General features: G+C 49.4%; 1 protein-coding gene across 3 annotated transcripts in view; it reads left to right on the forward strand.

Moving 5' to 3' along the window:
• The window catches only part of Wdfy4 (WDFY family member 4), a 216713-nt gene that overhangs the window by 119197 nt on the left and 73307 nt on the right, over positions 1-24209 (forward strand). For all 3 annotated transcript variants that reach the window (XM_013148615.3, XM_063233763.1, XM_063233762.1), the window contains exons 40-43: positions 12976-13053; positions 17748-17957; positions 19016-19067; positions 21356-21522. In XM_013148615.3, coding sequence (XP_013004069.1) covers positions 12976-13053; positions 17748-17957; positions 19016-19067; positions 21356-21522 — 507 coding nt within the window. The remainder of the gene's footprint in view (positions 1-12975; positions 13054-17747; positions 17958-19015; positions 19068-21355; positions 21523-24209) is intronic.

Genomic DNA, 24209 nt, shown 5'->3' on the forward strand with positions numbered 1-24209 from the left:
CCCCGGCCTTTGCGCACGCTAGGTGAGCTCTCTGCCACTAAGCCGGGACTTCGGCCCATTTGCTTCTGTTACTTAACTGAACCCAGGTCTCCACTAAGAACATGTCTTTCAGCCTTTGCGGAAACTGTGGAGGTTCATCAGCCCCCTCATTGACAGTTTTGATCTTTGCAGTTTTAGTTATCCATCATCTGAGCACAGGAAATTCCAGAAATAAACAGCTTTTAATTGCCAAGTTATGACACCGATCTAAGTGGAATGATGCAACCTCACACCGTCCAGCACTGTGCCCTCTGGGGTGTGACCCCGCCTCTGTCCCTCAGGTCTGTGCCATGTACTCTTCCTGCTCATTACACACTTAGTAGCTGTCTCTGTGATGGAACTTTTAAATCCAATTCAATCATCACCAGCCAATTGGTTATTTGAGTAATTCACGGTATCACTGTGTAAGTCGCCCGTATTTTACTTAGTAGTGACCCCCAAATGCCGGCAAATTAGATGTGCTTTATCAGGGGAAGCCATAGAATAATTCCTGTACGTGGGAAGGAGAAATTTCTCAACAGAGGAAGAGAGTGTCAGACCCCGACATTGCAAAGACCTGCAGTGATAATAAGGCTTCTTCGGTCCCTGACCCTGGAGGAGGAAGAGGAAATCTGTGCAGGCTTTGCCGTTATGCCTTCTGCTGTGTAAGTGGCAGCCACAGTGCCTGTGGGTGAGTGCTGAGTGACACAGAAAGGTGCTAAATGACACGTGCTGAGTGCCACCTTTGGAGGTTTACCCTCTGCCCGGGAGGCACGCTGGGGCCAGCGCTGGGGACAGCACACCTTGCAGGGCTGTGCAGACGTGAATTCCTCCGTGGCCCCCTCCCTCCCACTGCGCGGCCCAGTCAGGTGCCCTGTCCTCCCTGCCTGCACCAAGCAGGAAAGGTGACCAGAGTGTGGAGGTTCTGACCAGTGGACGTGTGACCCAGGTCCCTGCCTCTGGGAAGGGGAGATGCCCGAGTCTAACTGGAGACCATCTTTGACCCAATCGAGCCAGATGCTAAAAGAACCTAGATTGGACTCTAAAAGCAGGATGATAGTGGCTTTTCTCTATGAAATTGTCTATTTGTAAATATATAGGAACTCTGAAAAATTATACAGAAGATTAACTCCAATGGACCTGCGTATTGTATAGGACCATGTTTTAAAAGCTATTTATAAAATGGAAATCGAATTGTAATTACACCCAGAAGTTCCCTTAAATTATCCACGGAAAACATCCCCCCCTGATGGCTTCCTCCTTACCCCACGTAGCTTTGCTAGCATTTTGGAGGTCCACTTTTATTTCTTTGTCAAACACGGGAGGAAGCAGGTGGCTTGTACAGTTTGGGTGACAAGATTTACCAAAAAATAATGGCCTTTTAAGTACAAGAATTACGATCAGCGCGGTGAGGCTGCTCTATGTGCGGGAGATGGAGGACTGGTACCTGCTTGAGAAGCAATTCAGGTATCACACAGCAGCCTCCCCGTGGGCAGAGTGTGAAAAGGCTGGGAGGATTCCTACTGTGCTTTTAAAAATTCTGTTTGGATTAGTACGTATTTGCAGCATATAATGATCACGCGCATCGCGGGGCATTAGTGTGTGTGCATAACACACTCTAGTACTTTTTCAGCCCCTCCCCCTTCCCTCTCCCATCTCTTAATCCCCTTTCCTTTGCAAAAGATCCATCTCCCTGCTTCCTTCTGCCTGTCTTTTATTTTGCTCTTTGATTTATTTATTACCCTTTGGGTTTCTCATGAGAGGCACCATGTGATGTGTAAGCTCGTGCGTCCACTTATTTCCCTAACATTGGGCTCTCAGGGGAACCATCTTCCTACAAATGACTCCGACCTATCTCTCCTTGTGGCAGAAAATTGCTCCATTCTATATAAATACCACCTTTTCTTTATCTATTCATCTGTTGATAAATACATAGGGTCATCTCCAAGATTTAACTCTTACGTACGATGTATGTAGGTATTATTGGATTTTTGAGCAAACTTTGTATTTTGAAAAGCATTGCATATTCGCATCCAATACTCCCGTGTGCTCCCCATCAGATTTCACCCCTCACCTCTGTCAAACTGAGAAACTGACACTCACAGGTTGCTCGGATCTGAATTCCAGGCTTCGCTTTGATTCCTCTGGTTTCCCCACTATTCCAGACTCCTCCCAGGCTGACCCGTCACCACGGGTTGCCCTCTCTCCCTGGACTCCTTCCCGGCCCTGGGTCTGTGGCCGTTTCTCACGCTTTCCTTGTCCCCCGGTGACCTTGATGGCCGTGACGAGCTGGTAGAGCATCTGTCAGCTGACTTTGCGAGCTTTCCCTGTGATTCACCTGCGCTCTGGGGCTCTGACAGGCAGACCTCGGAGTGAAGTGGTCCTCTCACTGTGCACCTCGGGGTGACGTCCGTGGGTGGCATCTCCACAGGAGACGATAGCTTTTATCACTCAGCCCAACTTCTCCACTGACCCTAAGTCCTCTCCAGCCTCAATTAAGCTCTGCACCCTGGAGGGGACGTAATCTACATAAAGTAAATTGTTTGGAAGTTTTACACAAGGAAACTTTGTCTTTTCTCTCTGATTCATTTATTTATTCAGGGTTTTATTTGTATCAGTAGGGACTCATCCATATTTAGTTCAGAATTGGGCTGTAATCCATTAAGTCCATTAAGTTTCTCCTCTCATTGCTTAAATGTTCCAGCCGTCTGCCCGCAGGACTGAACTGGCCCCACGCTTCGTTTCCTTGCAGCTCCCTTGATCGCTTTCCCTCACGAATGTTGTGTGTGTGTGTTCACATGGACACACCAGAGACTGCACCCAGGGCCTTGTACATGCTAAGGACGCATTCTACCCTGAAGCTGAAGCCACAGCCTGAGCGTGTATTATGCAGCAAAAGTTAAGTTCTTTTGCAGTAACAAACACTCCCAAACCTATTTCACCTGAGGTAGCAATTGCTCATTTCTCTATGATCTACAAGCGAATTGGCTGGTGCCTCTGTGGCTCTTTTTCTGTGCACTTGGTCACCCAGCATTCACAGAGCAGCCCTATTTAGGGTGCTGTGCCCCCTGCAGAGCGAGGAGAGCTTAGCAAATGGCTCAGAAAGCTCTGCACGCCTCTCCCTGGCCTCAGTCAGCCCCCGTGTAGCAGAGTGTGACAGCGCTACCCACCTGCAAGAAAGAGCTGGCAACACTGGCCTCAGCCCCGACACTTACACCGCCTTTTCTGTAGTTTGTCTTTTTCCATGCAAATCTATACAGGGTTGTCATGGTGATTGTTGCTCCATTCTTTCCGAACCTCCTTTACAAACATCTCACTACAGCCTACAGAGCACCCTGTGCTGCTGAGTCTTGACAGGGCTGCAGTCTTGGTGGTACAGGGAGCGAGGCCATCTGGTTAGGGTGGGAAAGGAGGTGACAGTCCAGGCTTAGGCCCCCTGTCCGAGTCACCCACCCATAGGGCTGCCCAGGAGCTGCAGGGAGGAGTGACAGGCCGTGGCCAGAGTGCAGTCTGGAATTTCATCGCACTTTATCAGGAGGAAGGCACCCTCATGCTCCATGTTTAGATGAAAAGGTGCCTTAAAGGCAGCTAAATGAGGCTGTGCGCTGAAGCGTCAGCCCGCGCTCATGCTGCAGCTCGACCTCTTCCCGCTGAGCTGAGTCCCAGCACTGATGTCTATGCTGCCTGGCCGGAGGGACCAGGACACTCAGTCATGCTCTCAGCACCAACTTTCTGGGTGGAGCCTGAGCAGCTGACTTCAGCTACGAGCCGCTCATTTTGGGGAGGCCACTCGACTGCGATTACAGGACTAATGATGCTTTAAACAAACACACATAATGACTGTCATCAGTGGACAGCGGGTGCTTCCTGCGGACAGCTTGGACGGGAGCATAGCCAGGAGTTAGCCAGCCCCAGGGGTCCCCTGGCCTAGGTGGGCACCAGAAAGCTGCAATCAACACACTCAAAACTGACCCTCCAGGTGGGATGAGCATCCTTTCCCCTCCCAAGATCGGACCCACGTCCTGAAGGCAAAACCTTCTTCCCACAGAGATGCCAGGACAGCCAAGCCTACACACTCCACTGCCTCCCCTCCGTCTCCAAACGGCCTGGAGAGGCCTTCGGTCTATTTCAAAGGCTCCCGAAGTCTTTAGCGCGCTCGCAGTTGCTAAGCAAAGCTATTTAGTTCCAATAAGTGATGCAGAACTCTGCTCTGAATCTGTCCCTGATCAATGTTTCGCGTTCACTGCTGTCCAGGCAGATGGGCCTCTGTCCTTGAGCTGACCCAGATCTCCTTCCTCCTGTCTCTGTGCCTGACTGGGACAGCTTCCCGGGGCAGGAGTGACTCAGAGGGTGGGCACATTTGTGGCATTGCAGAGATGCACAGTGGAGGAACGGGTGTGGGACAGGGGCCGGGCTTCCAATGCCAGCAAGGTCCCCGTTCTCCTGGCCCCTGGGGTTCTCTTTAGTACAATGGAAGTCATCGTTACATAGATTATATAAGCTGTGGTCACAAGACAGTGGATGTTTGAATTTAAAAATTTATCACAAGAAATGCCACGTTGCCACCGGTCCAAGCATGGATCCCGTCCTGCTTGCACTTTCCAGGGCCGTTCCGGAAATCTGCCTGCATGAATGTCCTTCGGTGTGCTGTCATGGTGTCTCAGTGTCCTGAATGAGGACACAGTCTCGTGTTTTCCTTTGAGGCTGCTGGGAATGTTTTGACTTGATTTAAGACACGGTGGCAGCCGGGGCAGCGTGACAAAGATGTGACAGAGGACTTCCGAATTGCTCCGGGAGTGATGGCATGAGCCTGTCTGAAGGAGGGGAGGTCTGTGAGGATGGTTAATAACCCTGTGTAGTGAGAGTATTTTATTTGCACATGCTGTATTTTTGAGCAGCCCCTTACACATGTACGTGTTACCTGTAACAATCATGTTCCATGTGACCTGCGCATGGAAGCCTTCTTGTGTGTAAAGAGCTGCGTGTGTTGGGAGTGAGCTGGGTGTGATGCTGACAGAGGCCTGAGGGTCATCCAGCACCTGACTCTTCCATCAGCTTAGAGAACCCCGGGGGCGTGCTGGGGGGGGACCCTGCTTAGCTCCCAGGGGAGGCAGAGCACCTGCTGCCCACCCACACTCCGCTGTCAGCCCCTTGCTGCCCGGGTACCACCACACCCACACCTCCATCTGCACTGAACTGGCCCTTCTGTCCAGCCTGGCACTTCCAGCCCCCACCCCAAGGCTGGAGTCAGCCTCCTGGGGCTCCCGTCCTGGAGGTCCTGGCCCATCAGCGTCCTTCCCCTCTCCTCTGCTTGTTTAACTCCCCCTTCCCACTGCCAGCTTCCACTGTGCCCACTGGTACCCAGGTGGCCCTGGGCATCTGCATTGGGTTCATCCCAGGGCTTTGATTCGTGCAGAAGCCATCGAGGCTTGGTCCTCGAGATGATTCTCCCAGGAGTCACCTGCGGCCACAGGTGGACCGGCCCCTGGCCACGAGTCTGGCTATCAACCAATCTCCCTTCCAAATCACGATCACGGTGATTATTAGAAATAGTAAATCAAAACGTGCTAGAAAACAAAAATAGAATCAAATCAGCCTTGTGTCTGAAACAAGCCATTCAAGCAGCATCTCACATGTGGCTCAGGTTGACCTGGTTGGGGCACACAACTCTGCTCCCTCTCTGAAGTGTTGCAGAGTCAGACAGGGGCTCATCTCCGTTCTCTAGGACTTGGAAAACAGTCACTCAATGCACGTTTGCTGAATTTAACCGGAGAGTAGATTTGAAGAGAGACTTGGACTCTCTGAGTGGGGTGTGAACAGCCCGGGGCAGCCGCGTTGCAGATGGCGTTAGGATATCTGCTGCGGGCAAGGTGAGGATGACCCGACACCCGAGCTCCTGGCATTTCCGTATATCTGCAGTTTGGAGAGGTCACTTGACTCTTTCTTTCCTTGCGTCTGACTCTAGTACTTTACCCGGTATGAATCATCTTCGGGTGACCTTTGTAGCCTAGAGAGGGTGTTCTTGCTACTGCTGGGACTCAGCAGCTTCATGACATTTCTGCAGGGCAGACTGAGGCGCAACTGGTTAGTAACTTTGCCTCACGGACGGTGCGCTAAATTCGGAGATGTTAAGTGATTTGAGCTGCTCCCGAGGTCTTGGAGCCACAGTGTGGGCTTCCCTGGTTGAAGGGGGCTTCTGTGCACCCTGCTGGGAACTCCATGCTCCTGCCCAGCACCCCAGGGCCTTCCAGCAAGGCTGCAGGTCGCCTGGCAGGGGTCAGGCAGCTGCTCCTTCCAAGGGCCCCCAAGAGTTCTCCGCTTCCTGTCTCCAAAGCCTTGTGTCTGGGCTTCTGCCTTCCATGGAATTAGTCAAATTCTTCAGCCTTTTATGTCACTTGTGACGCTCATAATGGTTGCCTTACTTATAAATGTGTGCGAACAGTGTAAGGGCAATATTGCAGAAAACTTTGTAAGGAAAAAAGGGAGGAGGGTAGAGAAAGAAATCATTATGTTTCCACTATTCCAAAACAGAAACTGGGCTTAAAAAGTTACATTGTTTCAGTATGCTTCAGTCTTTGACAATAAACACTTGAAAAATTTTATCAAGGATGTAATACACAAATCAGGAGAGTCCAGAAGAAGAATTCTAGCAAAGAGAATATGTGACTGGTGCCCAGACCAAAGCACAAGTTAGGGACGCCCCAGTAGCTGCCCTGGCCCTTGTCCTACGCTAGGACTAAACCCTGATCCCCAAAAGTAGCCGTTCCCTGGCATCTGACACATACTTCGATCTGGTGTTTTCTGCACTTTGAATTTTCTGTAAATGAAGTCAACGGCAGGTATTTTCTTATCTCAGTTACTTTCCTCCAAATTATATTTATAAGATTTATTAGCATCACAGCGGAAAGTAGCAATGTATTCTTTTCACAGCAACAAAGCAAGAATTGTCAAACTCTGTGGTCTGGGAACCTCCTTCCCTCTGAAAAGTTATTGGGTATTCAAAGGGCCTTTGCTCGTGTGGATTGTATCTATTGTTACTTAGCATAGTAGAAGTTAAAACAACTTGAAAAATAAAGTATTTAATTTATATAAAATAACAGTAATAAACCCTCTATCTATAATATGATATTTGAAAGAAATAACAATGTTTTCAACCCCCCAAAAAGAGAAGAATGAACATTCTTTAGAATTCCATCTTGGTGTATTTATTTTGCTTCTGGGTGTATCTCTTTGTACCATTTTTTGGTGATAACGTCATAGGTATTACATGTATGTACATGTGTGTAACACAGCAGTGCCCACTGGTGTTATCCAAAAAAACAAATATTAATCCTCCAGTTAAAACATAATCATTATAAATATTTTCCTGTACATTCACCAGTGTTATGATTTTGACTTCAGCCATCACCAAATAATACAGAAGTTTCAATAACAGTAAAAGTCTGGTATCTACCCATGTGTTGTGTCCTGGATTTTTTATTCCTCCTGATATTTCAAGATTCCTTCCCAGCATTGATTTCCTGTTTCAACAACTTCTTGCAAGTCTTACCAGGTAGCCTTGCGGTCACAAAGTCTTTTAAGTTTTCTTTACTCTAAATGGCCCTGATTTCTCTTTCATTCAGAAGGATAGTTTTGCTGGGTATAGGATTCCAAGTTCTTTATTTTAGCTCATGAAACGTGTTCCATTTCCTTCTGGCCCTGTGATTTCTGATGGAAAAGAATTTCACTGCCGTTCACACCTCTTTCCCTCTGCAGGTAAGATGCTATTTCTCTTCTGCTGCTTTCAAGGTTGTGCTGGTATTTGGCGCTCAGGAGGCTGACCCTACCTCATCTTGAGATGGATTTCTGTGGCTTTATGTTTTTTGAGGACTTTGCTGATTATTTTCTGAACTTGTAAATTTAGGTCTTTTTTTTAAACTGGAGAATTTTTTAGTCTTTCCTTTGTTCGAGTACTCTCTGGCACCACCTTCCTATCCTTCATGGAATTCTGAGGACACGAACACTAGGTCTGGCCTCCCGGGTCCACAGGCTCCAGGCCTGACCCCTTCCTTCCCGTCCCTTCCTCCCTCACCTGGGGTGAGTCACGCTGTCCCTCTGGCTTCCAGTCCACTGGCCTTTCCCCCTGTCCCTTCCATTCTGCTCCTAGGCCCATCCACCGGGAGTTTTCCCTTGTTATTATAGGTTTAAATTCCAAAATGTGCATCCGATTCTGCTTTACAAAGTGCACCTCTCTGATGAGGCTGTAGTTACTGACTGATGAGCCTTAAGGTTTTTATTGTTCTCATCTGCTGTTAATTAGTAGTTGTCAAAGCCTTTTTTAATAATAACGGCTTGAAAATCTTTGTCAAATGGTTCTAACACTTCAGGCCTCCTACGGCATTGGGGGGTGCCTTTTATTCTATTTAAGATTTTAAGATTTCCATGGTTCTTGGAACTTAGGGTTATGGTTTTAAAGGCCCATCCATGTTGTAAATACCTCCTTCTTTTGTAGGGCAGGGTAACATTCCATCCACATGAAGTTCACATGTGTTTATCACCAGTTGATGGACATCTTCTCTGGGTCATTTTCCACTTTTGCATAGATACGATGTTAACTGCAGGTTTTGTGTGGATGTTCTTTATGAAGTTGAAAAAGTTTCCTTTTTTTCTCTAGTTGATTGGTTGGGTTGCTTCACTTTTTGATTTTTGGTCATTGTCTTAGTTACTTTTTCCTCGTCGCTGAGACAAAATACCTGAAGCCCAAAGTTGGGAAAGGGAAGGTTTATTTCTTACAGTTTTTGGAGGTTTCAGTCCACACTCAGTTGGCTCCAAGGCAGGCTGGCATGGCAGGGCTGCCGTTTCATGGCGGCTGCAAACAGCAAGCAGGAACCAGCAAAGAGCAAGACACACCTTCTTCCTGCCATTACATCACATCCTGGCTCCACCCCCATGGGGGTGGAGCACTGAGACCACCAATCCAAGCACTAGACAATGAATGAATAACAAATGCACAATGCAACTCATGAGGCCTGGGGGACACAGACATAAACCATGACAGTCATGAAAGGTTTCTCTGTTGTGGAATAGTTTTCTGTGTCTGTTGGAATGATCCTGTGATTTTTATTTTTTATTCTCCTGCTGTGGTACATTACATTAATAATTTTGCAGTGTTAAACCAATCTTGCGTAACTGGGATAAATTCCATGTGGTCATGGCCTATGATTTTTATATTTTGCTAGAATCAATTTGATAATATTTTGGTGAGGATTTTGCATTCATATTTATAAGACATATTGGTCTGCCAGTTTCTCTTTCCTGGCAAGTTTTAGGTTTCTGTTTTAGGGTAACTATTGATGGTATAAAATGTATTGGGGAGCTCAGTCTTTCTCTTTTTGTCCCTTATTAGAACCCCTAGATTAGCGTCTCGGGTTACGTTCCCCATTCTTCCTGCTTCAGTTTGTTTCTGTGATGAACCTGAAGCCCTCCTGCAGCCAGCGGACCGTCTAGTCTTGTTGGCTTCTCATCCCACCCGCAGGCCCTGCTTTGGACTGGATTGGGTAGGAGCTCATTCACCTCCCGTGACTGGGTTTATGCCTGCTCTTGTATTTGTGGTTCTTTATGTATCTCATGTCGTTAGCTTTTCTATTCTTCTTACATTGCTTTCGTCTGCATTAAGTCAATTTTTGTCATGTAGCATTTAAAGTTCTTAATTTTCCCCTGTGTTTTTTATATTCCCGTCCTCTGTGGCGCTGTGGGTTTACCACGTCTATCTTAGTTCACGACAATCAGCTGCAAATTTACACTGATTTCCTCCAGTGAGACATGGGATATCACTGCTGGGTGTCTGCTGTATCCTGCCCTCTCTTGGTGCCATTATTGAGGTACATACATTGATAAATATCAGAAGCTCAACAACATGCTCTTGTAAGTTTTCCTCTACATATTTCAAATAAACCAAGAGATGAAAAAGAGCAAGAATCCACATGTGACTTTTGTTCTGTTGCTGTTCTCATTTTTGGTTGTTTGTGATCTCCCCTAGCATTTCCCCCTCATTTATGGTCATGGATGAAATCTTCTTTGCGGGAAGTTTTATTTATGATTGTACATTTTGAAAAAAAAAAAAAAGAAGAGACAATTTGGATTTTTCAAAAATTTTTCTAGTATTTTCTTGAGACTATATCTAGTTTACTCAACTCTTCAAGTTGAGTATTAGCCTAAGATTATTTATAATAATGTTTCAATGGTTTTGTTGTAGTTTTTATTTGGGATGAGTCTCACTAATGGAATCCTTTAATTTCAAATGCTTATGGGATTTGTGTTGATATCTTTTTTTGTTGTTCTTGTTTCTGATAATTTATGTCTCTTTTAATTATTTCTTATTAGACACAATTTACGATTCTAAATGTAGTCTTTCAAGAAATCAGTTCTTGTCGTTAAAGTTTTTCATACTATTTTTATATTCTACTTTCTTAATTTCTTCTCTGATTTTCACTGTAACTTTGTTATCAGTTGCGCAGGAGAAACCTCGTGGCCACACCGCTTGATGTGAGCGGAGGGTTGGATTTGTCCTGTCTGGGTGCAGAGGAGCCGAGCTGGTGAATGATTTTAGCAGCTGGCCAGAGAAGAGGCTGACTTGTGGTAGAGTTTGGAGATGGGGTTTTAATCCCAAGGAATCTGGGTGGAATGCTGGGGGTCACAGTTCCCAGCCCGGTCAGTGCAGGTGTGTAGATAATAGTGGACTTCTCGGCGCCACAGAGATTGTGTGTACGGTCTGAAAATTTCTTTATGGCTTCTGTTCTGTTTGCTGTGGGCAGGGTGGCACATTAGTGGTTTCCTGTTGTTTACGGAGATCAGCTTCTTTGCGTGAGAGGATCTTTCTCGGGCCAGACATGACAATCATTTCTTGTTTTCCTTCATTTTAACTTGATTTTCTTTTTTACATGTGCTTTTAAGCTTTACTTTTTAATAAATAGCATTTGTATGGTTATTTACATTTTTACTAACTTCCCTTCAAAAGAGTCTTGATTGTATCATATGTTTTATTATGTCATATATTTATCTAGTTCAAAGTACATCATGATTTCTGTTTTGATCTCTTATTGGACCACTGGGTTCCTTGGAAATTATTGCTAGATTTTTTTTTTTTTTTGGTGCTCAGGATCGAACTCACAACCTTTCGCTTGCCAGGCCGGTGCTTATGCCGCTAAATCCCAGGCCTATTGCTGAATTTTTAAGCATTTGGGAATTTTCTTTTTGATATTTAATTCTATTTTAATTCCACTGTGTTCAGAAAATACATTCTTTATAATTCAAATCCTTTGAAAATATTTTATACTTCACTTATGTCCCATTATGTGGTCAATTTTAGTTGATTATTCCATTTGAGTATTCTGCATTTAAAAAAATCTGATTTTTTGCACTGGATTAGCTCATTTGCTTGTTTGCTCTTCAGATGCTCTGCATCTCTGTCTTACTTATGCATTTCTATTGTTAATTCCTGGAGGATGACTTACGATCTTTCTCTGTAATTGTAAATTTGTTAATTTCTCCTTTTAATTCTGTTACTTTACATATAAAGCGTTTTAAAAGTATTAGATGGTTCCCATTAAGCGTTTACGTTTTCGGCTTTTTCCACCCCTTGGTGTGATAAAACATCCTTTTTTCCTCTACTAACACTGCCTGCCCTGAAATGTACTTCATGTGACACTTTAGGGCCGTGGAAGAGCTCCGTCCGCTGGGGTCTGTACAGTTTATCTTTTGCTATTGAACTCTCGGTGGCCTTTTTAATACGTTGCGTCCTCAGAAGCAGCATTTATGGAACTTTGCTTTTACTCGCTACTAAACTTGACTTTGTTTACGTTTTATTTGGAGCACTTAATCCATTTCTGTTTAATGCAGTTAATAACATTCTTAGTAAATTTAACTTATTTGAATGTTTTCTGTCTGTTCGCAGTGACTTCTTAAAATTGTTTTGGCCCTCTTTCAACATATTATCAGTTGTTTTCTTATTTCTCTTTACTTTGTATTAACTGAAAGTTGCACATTCTTTTATTAAATTGTGATTTATTAAAAATTCTAGAGCAGTGGTCCCAAACCTTTGAACTCCAGAGAATGGTTTTATGGAAGACATTTTTTTTCAAAGATTGGGTAGAGGGTTACATTACATTTATTGTGCACTTTATTTCTATTATTATTATGACTACATTGTAATAGAAGGTGAAATAATTATAAAACACATCATAACACGGCCTCAGTGGGAGCCCTGAGCTTGTTTTCCTGAAATTAGAGTCCCACCATGGGAGACAGTGACACCGTGTGACACCCGTGTGACACCCATAACCTCTTTTGGGCTGCCATCACTGCGGAGAACTCTGCTTCATAAAGAAAGACCAGAAGAAGAAGCAGGCTCCTCAGGGCTTTTGTGGCAATCTCAGGGTGATCTTCCAGGACACGTGGAGGCTTGAAGTGGCCTCGAGTGTACTTCCAAAACTGCTGGCCTTTGCAGTCTCAAACAGCTGACCCTCTTCGAGCTCAGACAAAGTCAGTTCGCCTGGCTTGTTCACCAGTGGGTGGAGATCCATTCCTTCCCAGCTCAGGGCCAAGTCTGCTCACATGGAAGTTACCCATGCTCGTGGGTGTGCACATCTAAGCATGAGTGTGTACCACAAGGGTGAAATCTCTCCCTGTGGGAGTTGCTGCCTACAAGTGTGTAGGCTGTTAGTATAAAGTTATCCATATACGAAGTATGCCCATTTTAGCACTTGAGCAGTCCCATGCAGGTGAAATCTTCCTGTGGGAGCTACTGACACACGTGTGTGTGCACACAGCACACGAGGGAGCTCACATGGATGGAACTTGTTTGTGTGACTGTGACCCACTTGACCAAGTCTGTGACCGCAAGCTCTGGTGGTGGGCTGGGGAAGAGCTGACCCGAACACGCCAGGATCACTGAGCCGTGCTTCTCTCTGTCCTCCCCAGGACTTCGTGTCTTGCATTGAGAGCTGCAGACGCAGGGGCCAGGAGCTGTATGCCTCGCTGTACCGGGAACATGTGCAGGTGAGACACAGAGCCGGTTTCCACAGAGTCGGCCCAGATCCGCCTCGAGGCTCAAAGAAAGGGACGCTGAGAGCCTCTGGTTTGAGTGCGGGACTGCAGACGGCTGCAAGGGTCACCAGCAGCTCCATTCTTCCTGTGTGCCCCTTGCAGCGGGCTGACGGTCAGGCATGTGGTGGACACTCATCCCCTCAGCAAACGGGTCCTGAGGGTCGCTGTGGGGAGCTGCAGCACAGGTATAAAGGTGCAGGCCTGGCCTCACCTGCACGGCCCTCCTAAGGCAAGGCCTATGCGAAATTGCTTCAGCGATGATATCAACTGTGACTTAGGGGGCACCGGGCCAGGGGAGCAGGGGTTCCAGTGGAGATCACAGGAAGTGACTATATGAGCCAAGACCTAGAGGAGAGGACATTAGGGTGAGAAAGAGTGTTTGGGGGCAGGGAGAGATGGGTGAGGGTCCAGAGGCAGGAAGGACCCAGAGGTCATCGGTCAGCAGGAGGAAGTGGCTGGGAGGACCGACGGGGTCCTGGGTGCAAAGCAGACCAGGCCAAACCCAGTAGGGTGGTGGGTTCTTATTCCCAGGATGGGGATGGGGGGAGTCTAGGTGTTTCAAGTCCTGTCTAGCGTGACTTCTGCCCAGACTAGGTAAGGAGCTCTCAGGCTAGGCATGGGCCTGGGGTCTGAACTTCAAGGCTTTTATTTTTAAGACAGGAAAATATTTCCCAGCAGTGATGATTAGAGAGCAATTAAGACCGAGGTGGCATCTGGGAGGCCGAGGCAGGAGGATCACAAGTTTGAGCCCAGGTTGGCCGATTTAGCTACACCCTGTCTCTAAATAAAAAAATTAAAGAAGGCTTGGAAATGTGGCTCAGGGGAAGGCTCTGGGTTCACTCCTGGTGGTGCAAGAACCAAAGAGTGAGTGGGAAGCACTGGGCTGAAGGGTGTCCAGGGCAGATACCCCGTGTGCAGCTCTGCCATAGCTAAGGAGTTAGGTTTTAGTCCGTATAGGTATTTTTGGGTTTGGTTTTAGTGGGATTTGTTTGTTTTTCTTTTCCTTTTTTATTTTTGGCAGTGGGGATTGAATCCAGGCCCTTGTACTGAGTTGCATCCTAAGCCCTTTTTAATTTTGAGGCAGGATTTTGATAAATTGCTAAGGTGCCCAGGTTGGTCTGCCATCCTCCTGTCTCAGCTTCCTGGGGTCGTGGGATCACAGGCACACCTCACCAGGTCTGGCTCATTGGTGTTATTTTTGTTAACAAAAATTTAAAAAGTGATTTCTCATCATGGGACACACTGTACAGAGGCAAAGCTTTCTGGATTATGTCTGACACTGGACGGTTTCTCTGCTCGGAGGCTGCCTGGGCAGCAGATGCAGCTCTTAAGATGCTACAGCTCTGCTTGGGGGTGTTTAGCCCTAATGAAGGGACGGAGGATGCAGAGGTTCCCACAGATGGGCCAGTACTTGAGGTTCGGCCATAAGAGGCACGGTGGGCTGCAGGGAAGCCTTGTCATTGCCCAGTGGCATGGGGGTCAGGAAGCAGAGACACAGAGCTGGGAGGTGGGAGCCAAAGGAGGTGGGGACCAGCTGGAGTGATCTCCTCTAGTTCCCCCCATAGAAGTTGGCTTGGGGTCCCTGGAGGTGCCACAGGCACCTCAGGACACCCAGGGGAGCAGCACAACATTTGTGGCTGTGGTGGGTGATGGGGAGCAGAGGGGCGGGATGAGCTCCTGGTACCTGAGGACAGTTGCACACTGGGTCTCCATGGTGAGCTTCGGGCTGGTCCCCTGTGGACGCCTCCCCATCAACACTGCCAAGCACACTCTAGGGGTGCTGTCTGTGCTCCCAGGCAGCTCCTGGAAGTCACTGCCCTGTGTGGACTCACTGGCTGTGTCCAGGACGAGCCATGAGGCTGACTGATTCAGTGGCCACTGAGGGGAAGACAGGATGAGTGAGTTAAGACTGCCCTTCATCTGAGGCATGCTTTCCAGGATGGAGAGGTTTGTAGACGACCCGACCAGCCTCAGGGCAGTTGAGTACAGCCATGTAGGTGGGGAGGGCAGGGCGGTGCATACTGGGGGCTTCCTGCCTGCTGACTTGGTGACACTGCAGGCTCTGATGTCCTCTTTGGAACCTCAGCAGAGGCTCCCGGTCCAGAAGGGATGGACCCGCTTCCTGTGGGGCTCACCTGCACCTGTGGGACCTGATAGAGTCCAAGGAATTGCTTAAGAAATTTGTATAATTTTTACCATTGCTTAGATATTTTTGAGAAAAGTCAGCGTTTTGAAGCTAATCCATAAGGATACTGGCCAAGTGTTTAAATATTTAAAGCATCGTTTTGATATTTAAAGGAATGCAGATGTAATTGCTGTCTGCTGAGGATAATGGGGTCTAGAGCAGTCACCCCACTTTTAAGGGGCAGCACGCTTTCCCAATAGGGCCCCACACGGCTTCCAGAGAGCTCAGTGCCCAATCAGACGACCTCAGCCCAGTCAGCCCACCTGCAGCCCCGTGTGGTGATTTGGCTCAGCCAGGCTGCAAATGCTCAGCCTGAGGCTAGGGCTGGGGTCCACCTGGCTGGCGGAGCGCAGTGGCTGGGGCAGGGGAGCACCGAGTTCCTGAGGGCAGGTCTAGGGTGGTTGGGCGACCGCCGAAATCCAGAGCTGCCCCCACGGACTCCTTCCTGGGAGTATCAGGTGTGGCAATTGGTGGCTTGTAGTTGGAGCTGAGAGTGGACCTGGCCCTGTGCTGACCCTGGGTACTGCAGAGCACCTTGCCGTGCAGGGACCCAGGATGTTTGCATCTTGATCATCTGGCAGCCTCTGTCCTGGGGCCACATACAATTGCTTTTGTGATTTAAAACTTCACTCCTCTCCAGGATCTCCCCAGGGACAGGCATCTGGCTGTCTGCAGATCTGTGCGACAGCCTGAGGTTGCATGGGAGGGCGCCTGGGTGGAGCAGCTGCTGGGAGGTAAAGAACCACTGTGCAGCCCCAGGGATGGGGATCGCTCCTCCTTCATCACAGAAACTGTTCCTGGAAGCCCAGCGGCGACGTCCAGGGCACAGAACTCTTTCCCCCACAGGAGTGTTCCCTTCACAGGATCAAAAGTCAGTGACAAGCTATACTGGGTTGTTTTTCTGGGGTTCCTTGTTGGTTGGAATCCTGTACAAAGAGCTGTGACAGTTTTGGATATGAACTTAGGAAGTGCAACAAATTCACCTTGTTTTGAAGCGGGGTTCGCTTTATTCTAAGTCCTAACCCTGTGCAAACTGGCAACGGCGCCATGTCAAACTCACGTGAGTACCGTCTCAGTCTGTCCCTGAGCCACGGCTCAGCGACAGGGGTGACATTGGGAACCACATGACGTGGATGAGGAGCTCAGGTTCTTCAAATTCAGCTGTGGGTGAGCAGCAGGAACGGGGTGACCAAGGTCACTAGATGCCGAAGGGCATATGCAGGTCACCATCCCCTCCCCTTCTAGCAAGTTCTGAGAATGATTTCCCCATTTGAAACAGCCCAGATTTGCAGAGCTCAGACACAAAGTTCTGCCAGTTTTTGAGGAAACAGCTGCAGAAATCTGCATCTGTAAAATTGTAACAGGCCACTCTAAGGACTCCAGCTCATGGGCTCAGGGAAGACTTTGGAGCCCAGAGACTGGGTTTTGGTCTTAGCTTGGCCACCTGCAGGACTTTGCAGAAGTCACCACTCTGTCCAGACCTGGTATCTCCACGGGGACAATGGAAATTTTTGCTCATGTTGTCAACCGGATTGAGAGCATCAGATCAAGCAGGTGCATGGCTCTTTTTTTTTTTTTTTTTTTTCGGTACTGGGAATCGAACTCACAACCCCGTGCTTGCCAACCAGGCGCCGTGCCACTGAGTTGTGTTTCCTCTGCCCAAGACCCTGAACTTCTGATCCTTAGTACTTTCATGCTGCTACTTTCTGAAAAGTTAAAATTTAAGCAAATACTCTCAAATATTTTAATAATATTTTTTGGAATAAAGTTCCCCCTGGTCTGAACTGGAGTGCGGGGTTTCCTTGCCGGGGAAGGTGTGGAGCCTGACTGCTCCAGCAGGGGCAGCTTGGTCTGTCACGTATTTGCACAAAGGTTCAGGTTATACACGGCAGCAGATGCAACTCTGAGATGACACCCATATGCTTCGCGGCCTCCATGGCCATCAGATGGGAGCATTTTCACTAACACAAAGAGTATTAGTTTCTCAAGAGCCATGCTGTATCAGGGTTTGAAAGACCCTCAGATGTCAGCCAGGGCCTATAGTTGGGGACACTGTGGTCTACAGATGAGCATAAAGAGCTCACTTCAGCATCTGCTGGGCTGCCAGCCACTGTTGTCTCTGGTCAGGTGATGGACAGAGTGACCAGCACCCCTAGGAAGGGCAGGGGACTGTTGAGAGTCTGTGCCCGGTGCAAAGCGGCCGTCTGGTCTCTAAACATTAGTTTCAGGAGCTGTGGGACCTGTTCCTGCTGCTCTGCACCAGAAGCCTGGTGCCTCTGAGGGATAGTTTTCTTCTCCCTTATGTGGGGTACACCACACCAGAACTTCTCCTGGCCTGTTGCTTGCTACAGGGCTGTCTTTCTCTGCCGGTTATGGGTTCCCGGTCTCCCCATCCTGGAAGGAGCAGGGCCTGTCCCTGAGGAGCCCGTGCCAAGGGTGGGTGGCTCTTTCTGCTTCTCAGAGGCGGCGATGTGGCAACATCAAGGCAGCCAAGGCCTGGGCTTGCATCCGGGAGCAACTCTTTGGGGAGCTGGGTTTGTGGGGCCCGGCAGCTGGAGAAGCCGTGCCCTGTCCCCGCTGGGAACTGGACTGGAGAGAAGGCCCCGCGCGCATGAGGAAGCGCATTCGGCGCTTGGCTCCGTGGGAGGCAGCGAGCCCAGGAGGGTGCAAGGTAAGTGTGGGTGCTCGGAGCTGTGGGGTGACCGTTATAGGCAGGACAGGCTTTGGGGTGACCATTCCAGGAATCTCTGCAGCCTTCCCATCCCGCACGTCCATCAGGTGAGAGAGAGGACGTAGGCAGGTGCAGAGCACAGGCCCACGGCTTACTATGGTGTCCTTTACCCTGGAACCGGGAGGCGCCAAGCCTCTGGGTACCTGGTGCAGCGCCAGAACTGCAGTCTAAATGGGTGGATGAGTGCGTGGATAGATGAGCGAGCCCTTCATATGGTGACCCTGATACCAGGCCACACCGCTGCCCCTGCACCCAGGGGGACTGGCCTGTTTGTGCAAATTCCTATGGAGTTTTGCAGATGGCCTGGTTGTTGCAGGCACTTGGCCACAATGAAGCTGCACTGGACCACCAGGGGTAGCCTTAGCTTCCTCTTCAGACGTGGGGAGCCAGTGGGACCTGTTCGGTAGTGGACGTAGCAGAGTCTATTATTAGTTCAAAGTGTTGAACAATCCGGATGTAAACTGGCAAGGCAGCCTTCCAGACACGGGGTGCCTCCTTCTGCACCCACCCCTTATTCTGTCGTCTGTGACCCCAGCATCTCCCAGCACTGCTGACCTTGTTAGACAGTAACGAGGAAGTATTAGTAAGCCGTGGTCGGCAGGCATTCGGAGGTTTGTAGGAAGTCTCCCTCCGTACACTGATTAGGGATTGGGGACAGGGAAAGGAGGTAAGGTGCCCGGGCTGGGACTGTGCCCTCCGAAGCTGCCTCTGGTCTCTCGGGCAATGTGGCCCCAGCTCCCCGTGCCCCCCGCCAGCCAGCGTGCCTGTATTGGCATCGTCTTCAGTAATTACCGTAATTCTGCTTAATGGAAGATTGTGGGTTTTTCCCTTTGACTCGGGAGCATTAATCCGCGTATTTTACTGCACTGCTTTGGCATTTAGTGTAACCCTCCTCTTGGCTCTGAGTCTTGAGTAATTTAAAGGGTTGGTTTGTGTGTTTACGAGTCTAAGGGAAAGGGATGGGATTTCATTTCTCTTTTTTTCTGGTCTTCTTTCAGGAGACTCAAGACCAACAGGGCGATATTTCAAAGAACAATGCTGAAAAGCAAGGTATTGGGTTTATTAGTTTAACTGTTTTTTCCTTTGACAATTTATTGGATTTATTTTCTAACTTATTAAAGGTATTAAATTAACATTTCGGGAGAAGAAGCAGTTGTAAACATAGGCTGAGCAGCACCAAGACTTTGTTAATTGTGTTTCCAGGCTAAGGAGGGGCCGTCCCAGGCCTAGACACGAGGGTGGCATGGGGAGGTTTCTTTCTGTCATTTTGAGACAGGGTCTCTCTGTGCAGGTCAGGCTGGCCTTGAGCTCACTTTGTAGCCCAGGGTGTTCTCGAACTCGCAACAATCCTCCTGCCTCATCCTCCAGAGTGCTGGGATTACAGGCGTGTGCCACCACACTCAATCTAGCACAGGGATTTAGGACTGAGTTTGGAACATACATATTTTATGGAGAAACTGTCCAGCCACTTTGCTGTATCAGGGAGAAAGAAAAGTGTCCCCAAATATGCATGACAGAAACACATAGAAGACAGTGTCCTGGAGGATGAAATGGAGAGCACAGATAATTAATCTGTCTTAGCCGGGATTTCTCGAAGAGGAAAGTGACAGATGCAACAGTCAGCTGTTATTTCCTGCCCTTGCAGAAAATTCTGGGAGTCATTTTTAGCATTAATGCTTCCTCTGCTTCTGTGATTCTCATGGAGGAATCGTTTGTGTTGATTTGCTGAAAATGCAGTTTATTTTCAGAGGTCGTGTTGTGATGAAGGTGTCCAAATACACACATACACACACGCATGCACACACACATGCATGCACACATACACACAATTCAAATTTCCTGTTGTCACCAAAGACTCTGCCTTTGGTGCGAATGCTCTCAGCCCTGGGGTCTGTGAGCTCCATCGAAGCCCGGCTGTGATCCAAGTCCTCTTCTCTGCCCAGTGACACCTCCTCGGGCCACTGGAGCTTGGCTCCTTTGCTGTCTGACCTGTCACAGTCACAGGCACCACTGGTGATGGCTGTGGGCTCAGAGACCTCTCAGTGAGGGCCTGGAGATTTGTCCTAATGCTCTGTGGTCTGTGGCTGTGGGCAGCTCCCTCCATGGGGCCCGGACATGGGAGCAGAAGCCCTTGGCCTCCCTGGGGCTCCCTGCCCAGATCTCAAGTGGTGAGCTCAGCAGGAGAGGGGAGACTGGTGCTTCTGAGTGCCCCAGGCGAGCCTGTGAGGCTGTCACCCGAGCAGCAGACATGCTCTGTGCAAATGTGTGCTTCCTGGGGGAGGTGGTCAGAGAGCTGAGCATCTAGCCACAAAGACAGGAGCCAGAGCTTTGTAGTCATGAGGAGCATATGCCTGCTCCAAGCACTGGACGCTCAGGACACATGGGCAGAGAAGGGGTGGAGTCCCGTTTGTAGTCCAGTTAGTCACACACTTGCTGTGGATCCAGATCTCCCAGCCTTCAGGAAATAAATCTAGAGACACACTGGAGTGATTGTACCTCAGTCTACCGAGGCACTGGAGACACAAAAACTACCCACACCCCATCTCTAAAAAGCAGGAGGCAAGTTAGCTGGTTATGAGCCAGCCACATAATAGAATATCTCACCAGCATCTAAATGCAGGAAACTTGAAACGGGCCAGCATGGTGCTCACACTTTGATCTTGAACATAAAGCATTAGCAAAGAAAGACGATCATGCAAACACGATCTTATTCTTATCATGATACAAATCCCGTGTGTACACATAAACACAGCAGTGGCCCTGGGAGTCACCAGTATTCCTGTGGGCGCAGAGGCCAGCAGCCTAGAGGCGAAGACACTGGACTTGGGCTCGGAGTGATGGGGTGGGGTTCTGCCTGAACTTCTTGGGTGCCATGTGATCTTGAGGCCTCTTCCAGATTCCCTTTTGTGCTAAGAGGATAAAGTACCATCCACCTCCTTAGCAGAACTGGAGGGACAGCTGTCACCAGAAGTGACTGGTTACTCCCCGCACTCTGGGTGTGGGTGATGTTTTGTTTCTCACCACATCATGGCCTTTTTAAAATTTTTTTTTACATAAGAAGATATTAGATATTAGACAGTGTGACAGCAGTATTCAGAGGGGGAACACAGTAGGGTTTGGAAGAAGCCTTGTGACTTGACTGTTTAATGAGGGGGCGGACTTTAGAAGGTTGTCCTGGTCTGGGGAGGTGACCATGAGGGTGTTGACTGTGCCACAGGGCCAGCTGGGCTTCCCTTTCCTGAAGCAGGAGGGGCTCAGTGAGCTGTCTGCAGTCCTTTCAGTGATGCAAGGACATACCACACGCCCTTCCAGTGACACGACCCTGGATGTTGCTGCAGGTGACCTGGCACCAGAGGATGCTGAGCGTGAGCCCAACATGGTGGCGCTGGACTGCACCCAGCTCACCTTCTTCCCTGCCCTGCACGAGAGCCTGCACTCAGAAGACTTCTTGGAACTTTGTCGAGAGAGACAGGTCATCCTGCAGGAGCTCCTGGATGGAGAAAAGGTAACTCGAGCTGCCTGTCACATCTGCAGACTGTCAGGCTGGAGACACCCATGCACGTGCGAAGGAAGCCTGTGTGGCCTGTGCCCAAACATGACTCAGGCTTACAAACCGCTCAGTGAAAGCTGCCCAAACTTCCTAGCTTGGCCTCTGTCACCCCCAGGAACCCTGGTTTCACATCAGGGATTCTTAACCTTGTAGTTCAGTTCCTGGCTGAAGCCCAATTCCTGCAGGGCCCCATGCTCCACCAGGGGGCCCAGTGCCTATGTGTGGTCACTAGGACCCCTGCGTCCGGGCTGTCCCATCCTTGGCTTCCCTCTCTCATGGCTTGGGGCTGGCTATGTGTAAGCTTGCACAGGGTGCTGTCCACCCTGAAGGGCACACAGGTCAGGCGGTGGGCTGGGGCCAGGCCACAGACAGCCAGGGTCCTGGGGCTGAAGCTGGCTGGAAAGCTCAGTGCCCCCTGTCCTCTTAGTATGGCAGGAGAAGGACTAGGCGCCTCACTGAAATAAGTCACCCAGCCACCAGCCCTGTTGCCTGAGACTGAAAAATAATCCAGAGGATGATGCTCGAATCTTAAAGTAAAACAGACCAGTGTTCAAATCTCAGCTCAGCCTGGTGCCACACAGGAGCCAGCTCCCCCAAACCCCAGTTTCCTGCTGTCTACCATGGAGCTCGCAGCGAGTTTCTTACCACAAGGATCAGGGAGACGGCAATGGCAGGAGACTGATTCAGCGTGGGGTGTGTGCCGGTGCTCACTTCAGACGGGCTCTCTTTCGTTCCTGAAGGCCGAGTGGGCTAACAACTGGGGACCTCAGGGTCTCACGGGTGCCCCACACTCTGCTCCATCCTGAGGAGGTGGAGGGGTGCAATTGGGGAGCTTGGGGGGACAAGCAGCCTAGTTATTGTTCATTGCTGAGCCTCAATGTCCAACACCCACAAGTTAAAGGAGGGGAAATCTATTTTGCTTCACAGTTTATAGAGGCTTCAGTCTATAATTGACTGGCTCCAAGGTGGGCTGGCATGGCAGAGGGGCATCACAGAAGAGAAACAGATTATGTCAGGGCAGCAGGAAGTGGAGAGGGATCAAGGGAGGAGGAGGGAGACTGACTTCTAGGCCACGCCCCCAGTGACCCACCTCCTCCTACCAGGCTTCAGCTCCCAACATCACATTTAGTTGCAAACTGACCAGGAGACTAATCCACAGATGAATATTACACTCCTGTGATCCAATCACCTCCACAACGCTCCACCTATAAGTCCATGAGGCTTTGGGGGGACATCTAGACACAAACCATAACAGCAAGTAGTTGCAGGTATAGGGAGTGTTTGCACAGAACCGCTGCTCCAAAGGCCTTGATGGGTCTGCACATCTTTCCCACATGGTGGAGGATGAGATGGGGGTTCAGCTCCTGAGATACCTGATGTGCTGGGGTGGGGCCCATCTCAAACTTTGAGCACCAACTACAAGTATACTGGCTTTGGGGAGAAGGAGGGGAATTTCTGGGAGGGGCCTGAACTAAGGTGAAAAGAGACTAAGGGTGAGTCTGGATGTAGTTGCATGGGGTGGGAGGAGGGCAGGAGGCAGGAGCCCAGGTCTCACATGAATCCGTACATCCTAGGGACAGAGAGGAGATGCCTCTCTACAGATGAGAGTGCTGGGTAGCGGGGCTGGCCCTCGGGGCCTGGGGCTGGCAGCTCCCTCCTGTGCCATCCTTGATCCTGGTTCACCGCAGGATCCTGGGTCTCTGTGGCCTCATCCCTTTTCTATGGTGGCCTCCTCTCTGGATCATCATGGCTGTTTTGCAAGAACAAGAACATGAGGCTGAAGAAGGGAGTATGTGTATATTGACCTTCAAACTGCTAATGTGTTGGAGGAAATATCCAGCGAGCTTACGGAGGGCAATGTGTGTTGTGTGTAAGTGGGGGGTGTTGGGTGGAGGACCCCCCAGGAGTTCCCAGCCTGGCCTCATTAACCTGTGCCGAGACCCTGGGTAGAAAGCATCGGTGGCAGCCAGGAGCTCCTGTAAGGCTGAGCGCTTTCCTAGGTTTCCATGCCAAGGTGCCCAGGGTGGACACACAGTGTGCCCCAATGCCCAGGGCAATGCCTGCTTCTCAGAAGAGCCTGCTCCCCTGCCAGGAGGCCCCAGGGCCTCAACTCCTTCCATGCTGCCGCAGATCCCCTCCTGAGGTCCCTGGAGCTGCTGGTCTCTTTGACTGCATGAAATTTAAACACATGGGTTTGTGTTTTCCCCAGGCACTCTCAGTGTAGATCACAAGTGACCTCGGTAGGAATGAGCAGCTCAAGGGGGAGATGTTCGCTCCTGGGGCGGCAGAGAGCCGTGCCTGCCACTGGCTCCTCCCAGGTGGGTTCGGCCGAGTGCTTGTAGAAAGGGAAGAAGGGTGTCCACCTTGCACACTGAAACATCTCGTTGGGTGGGCAGTGCAGCTGCACGATGTCCCTGTGCAGTCCTCTGTGGTTCCCAGGTCACTGCAGAGCTGGTCCTGCAGCTTGCCTGGCCTGGCCTCCCATGTCTCCATGCATGCACGAGTGTGCACACACACATACAGGTACACACACAGCTGGTGTGCACTGCAGTCACACAGAACTGCCCGCAGTCTCCATAAGTGACCAGCTGGTGCAAGGCTTCATGCCTTGCAGTGCCCTCCCTGGTCCTGGCATGGGGGTC

The sequence above is a fragment of the Cavia porcellus genome, unplaced genomic scaffold (assembly GCF_034190915.1).
Source record: "Cavia porcellus strain 051 isolate PalLab524CR breed Dunkin Hartley unplaced genomic scaffold, mCavPor4.1 scaffold_23, whole genome shotgun sequence".
NCBI lineage: Eukaryota > Metazoa > Chordata > Mammalia > Rodentia > Caviidae > Cavia > Cavia porcellus.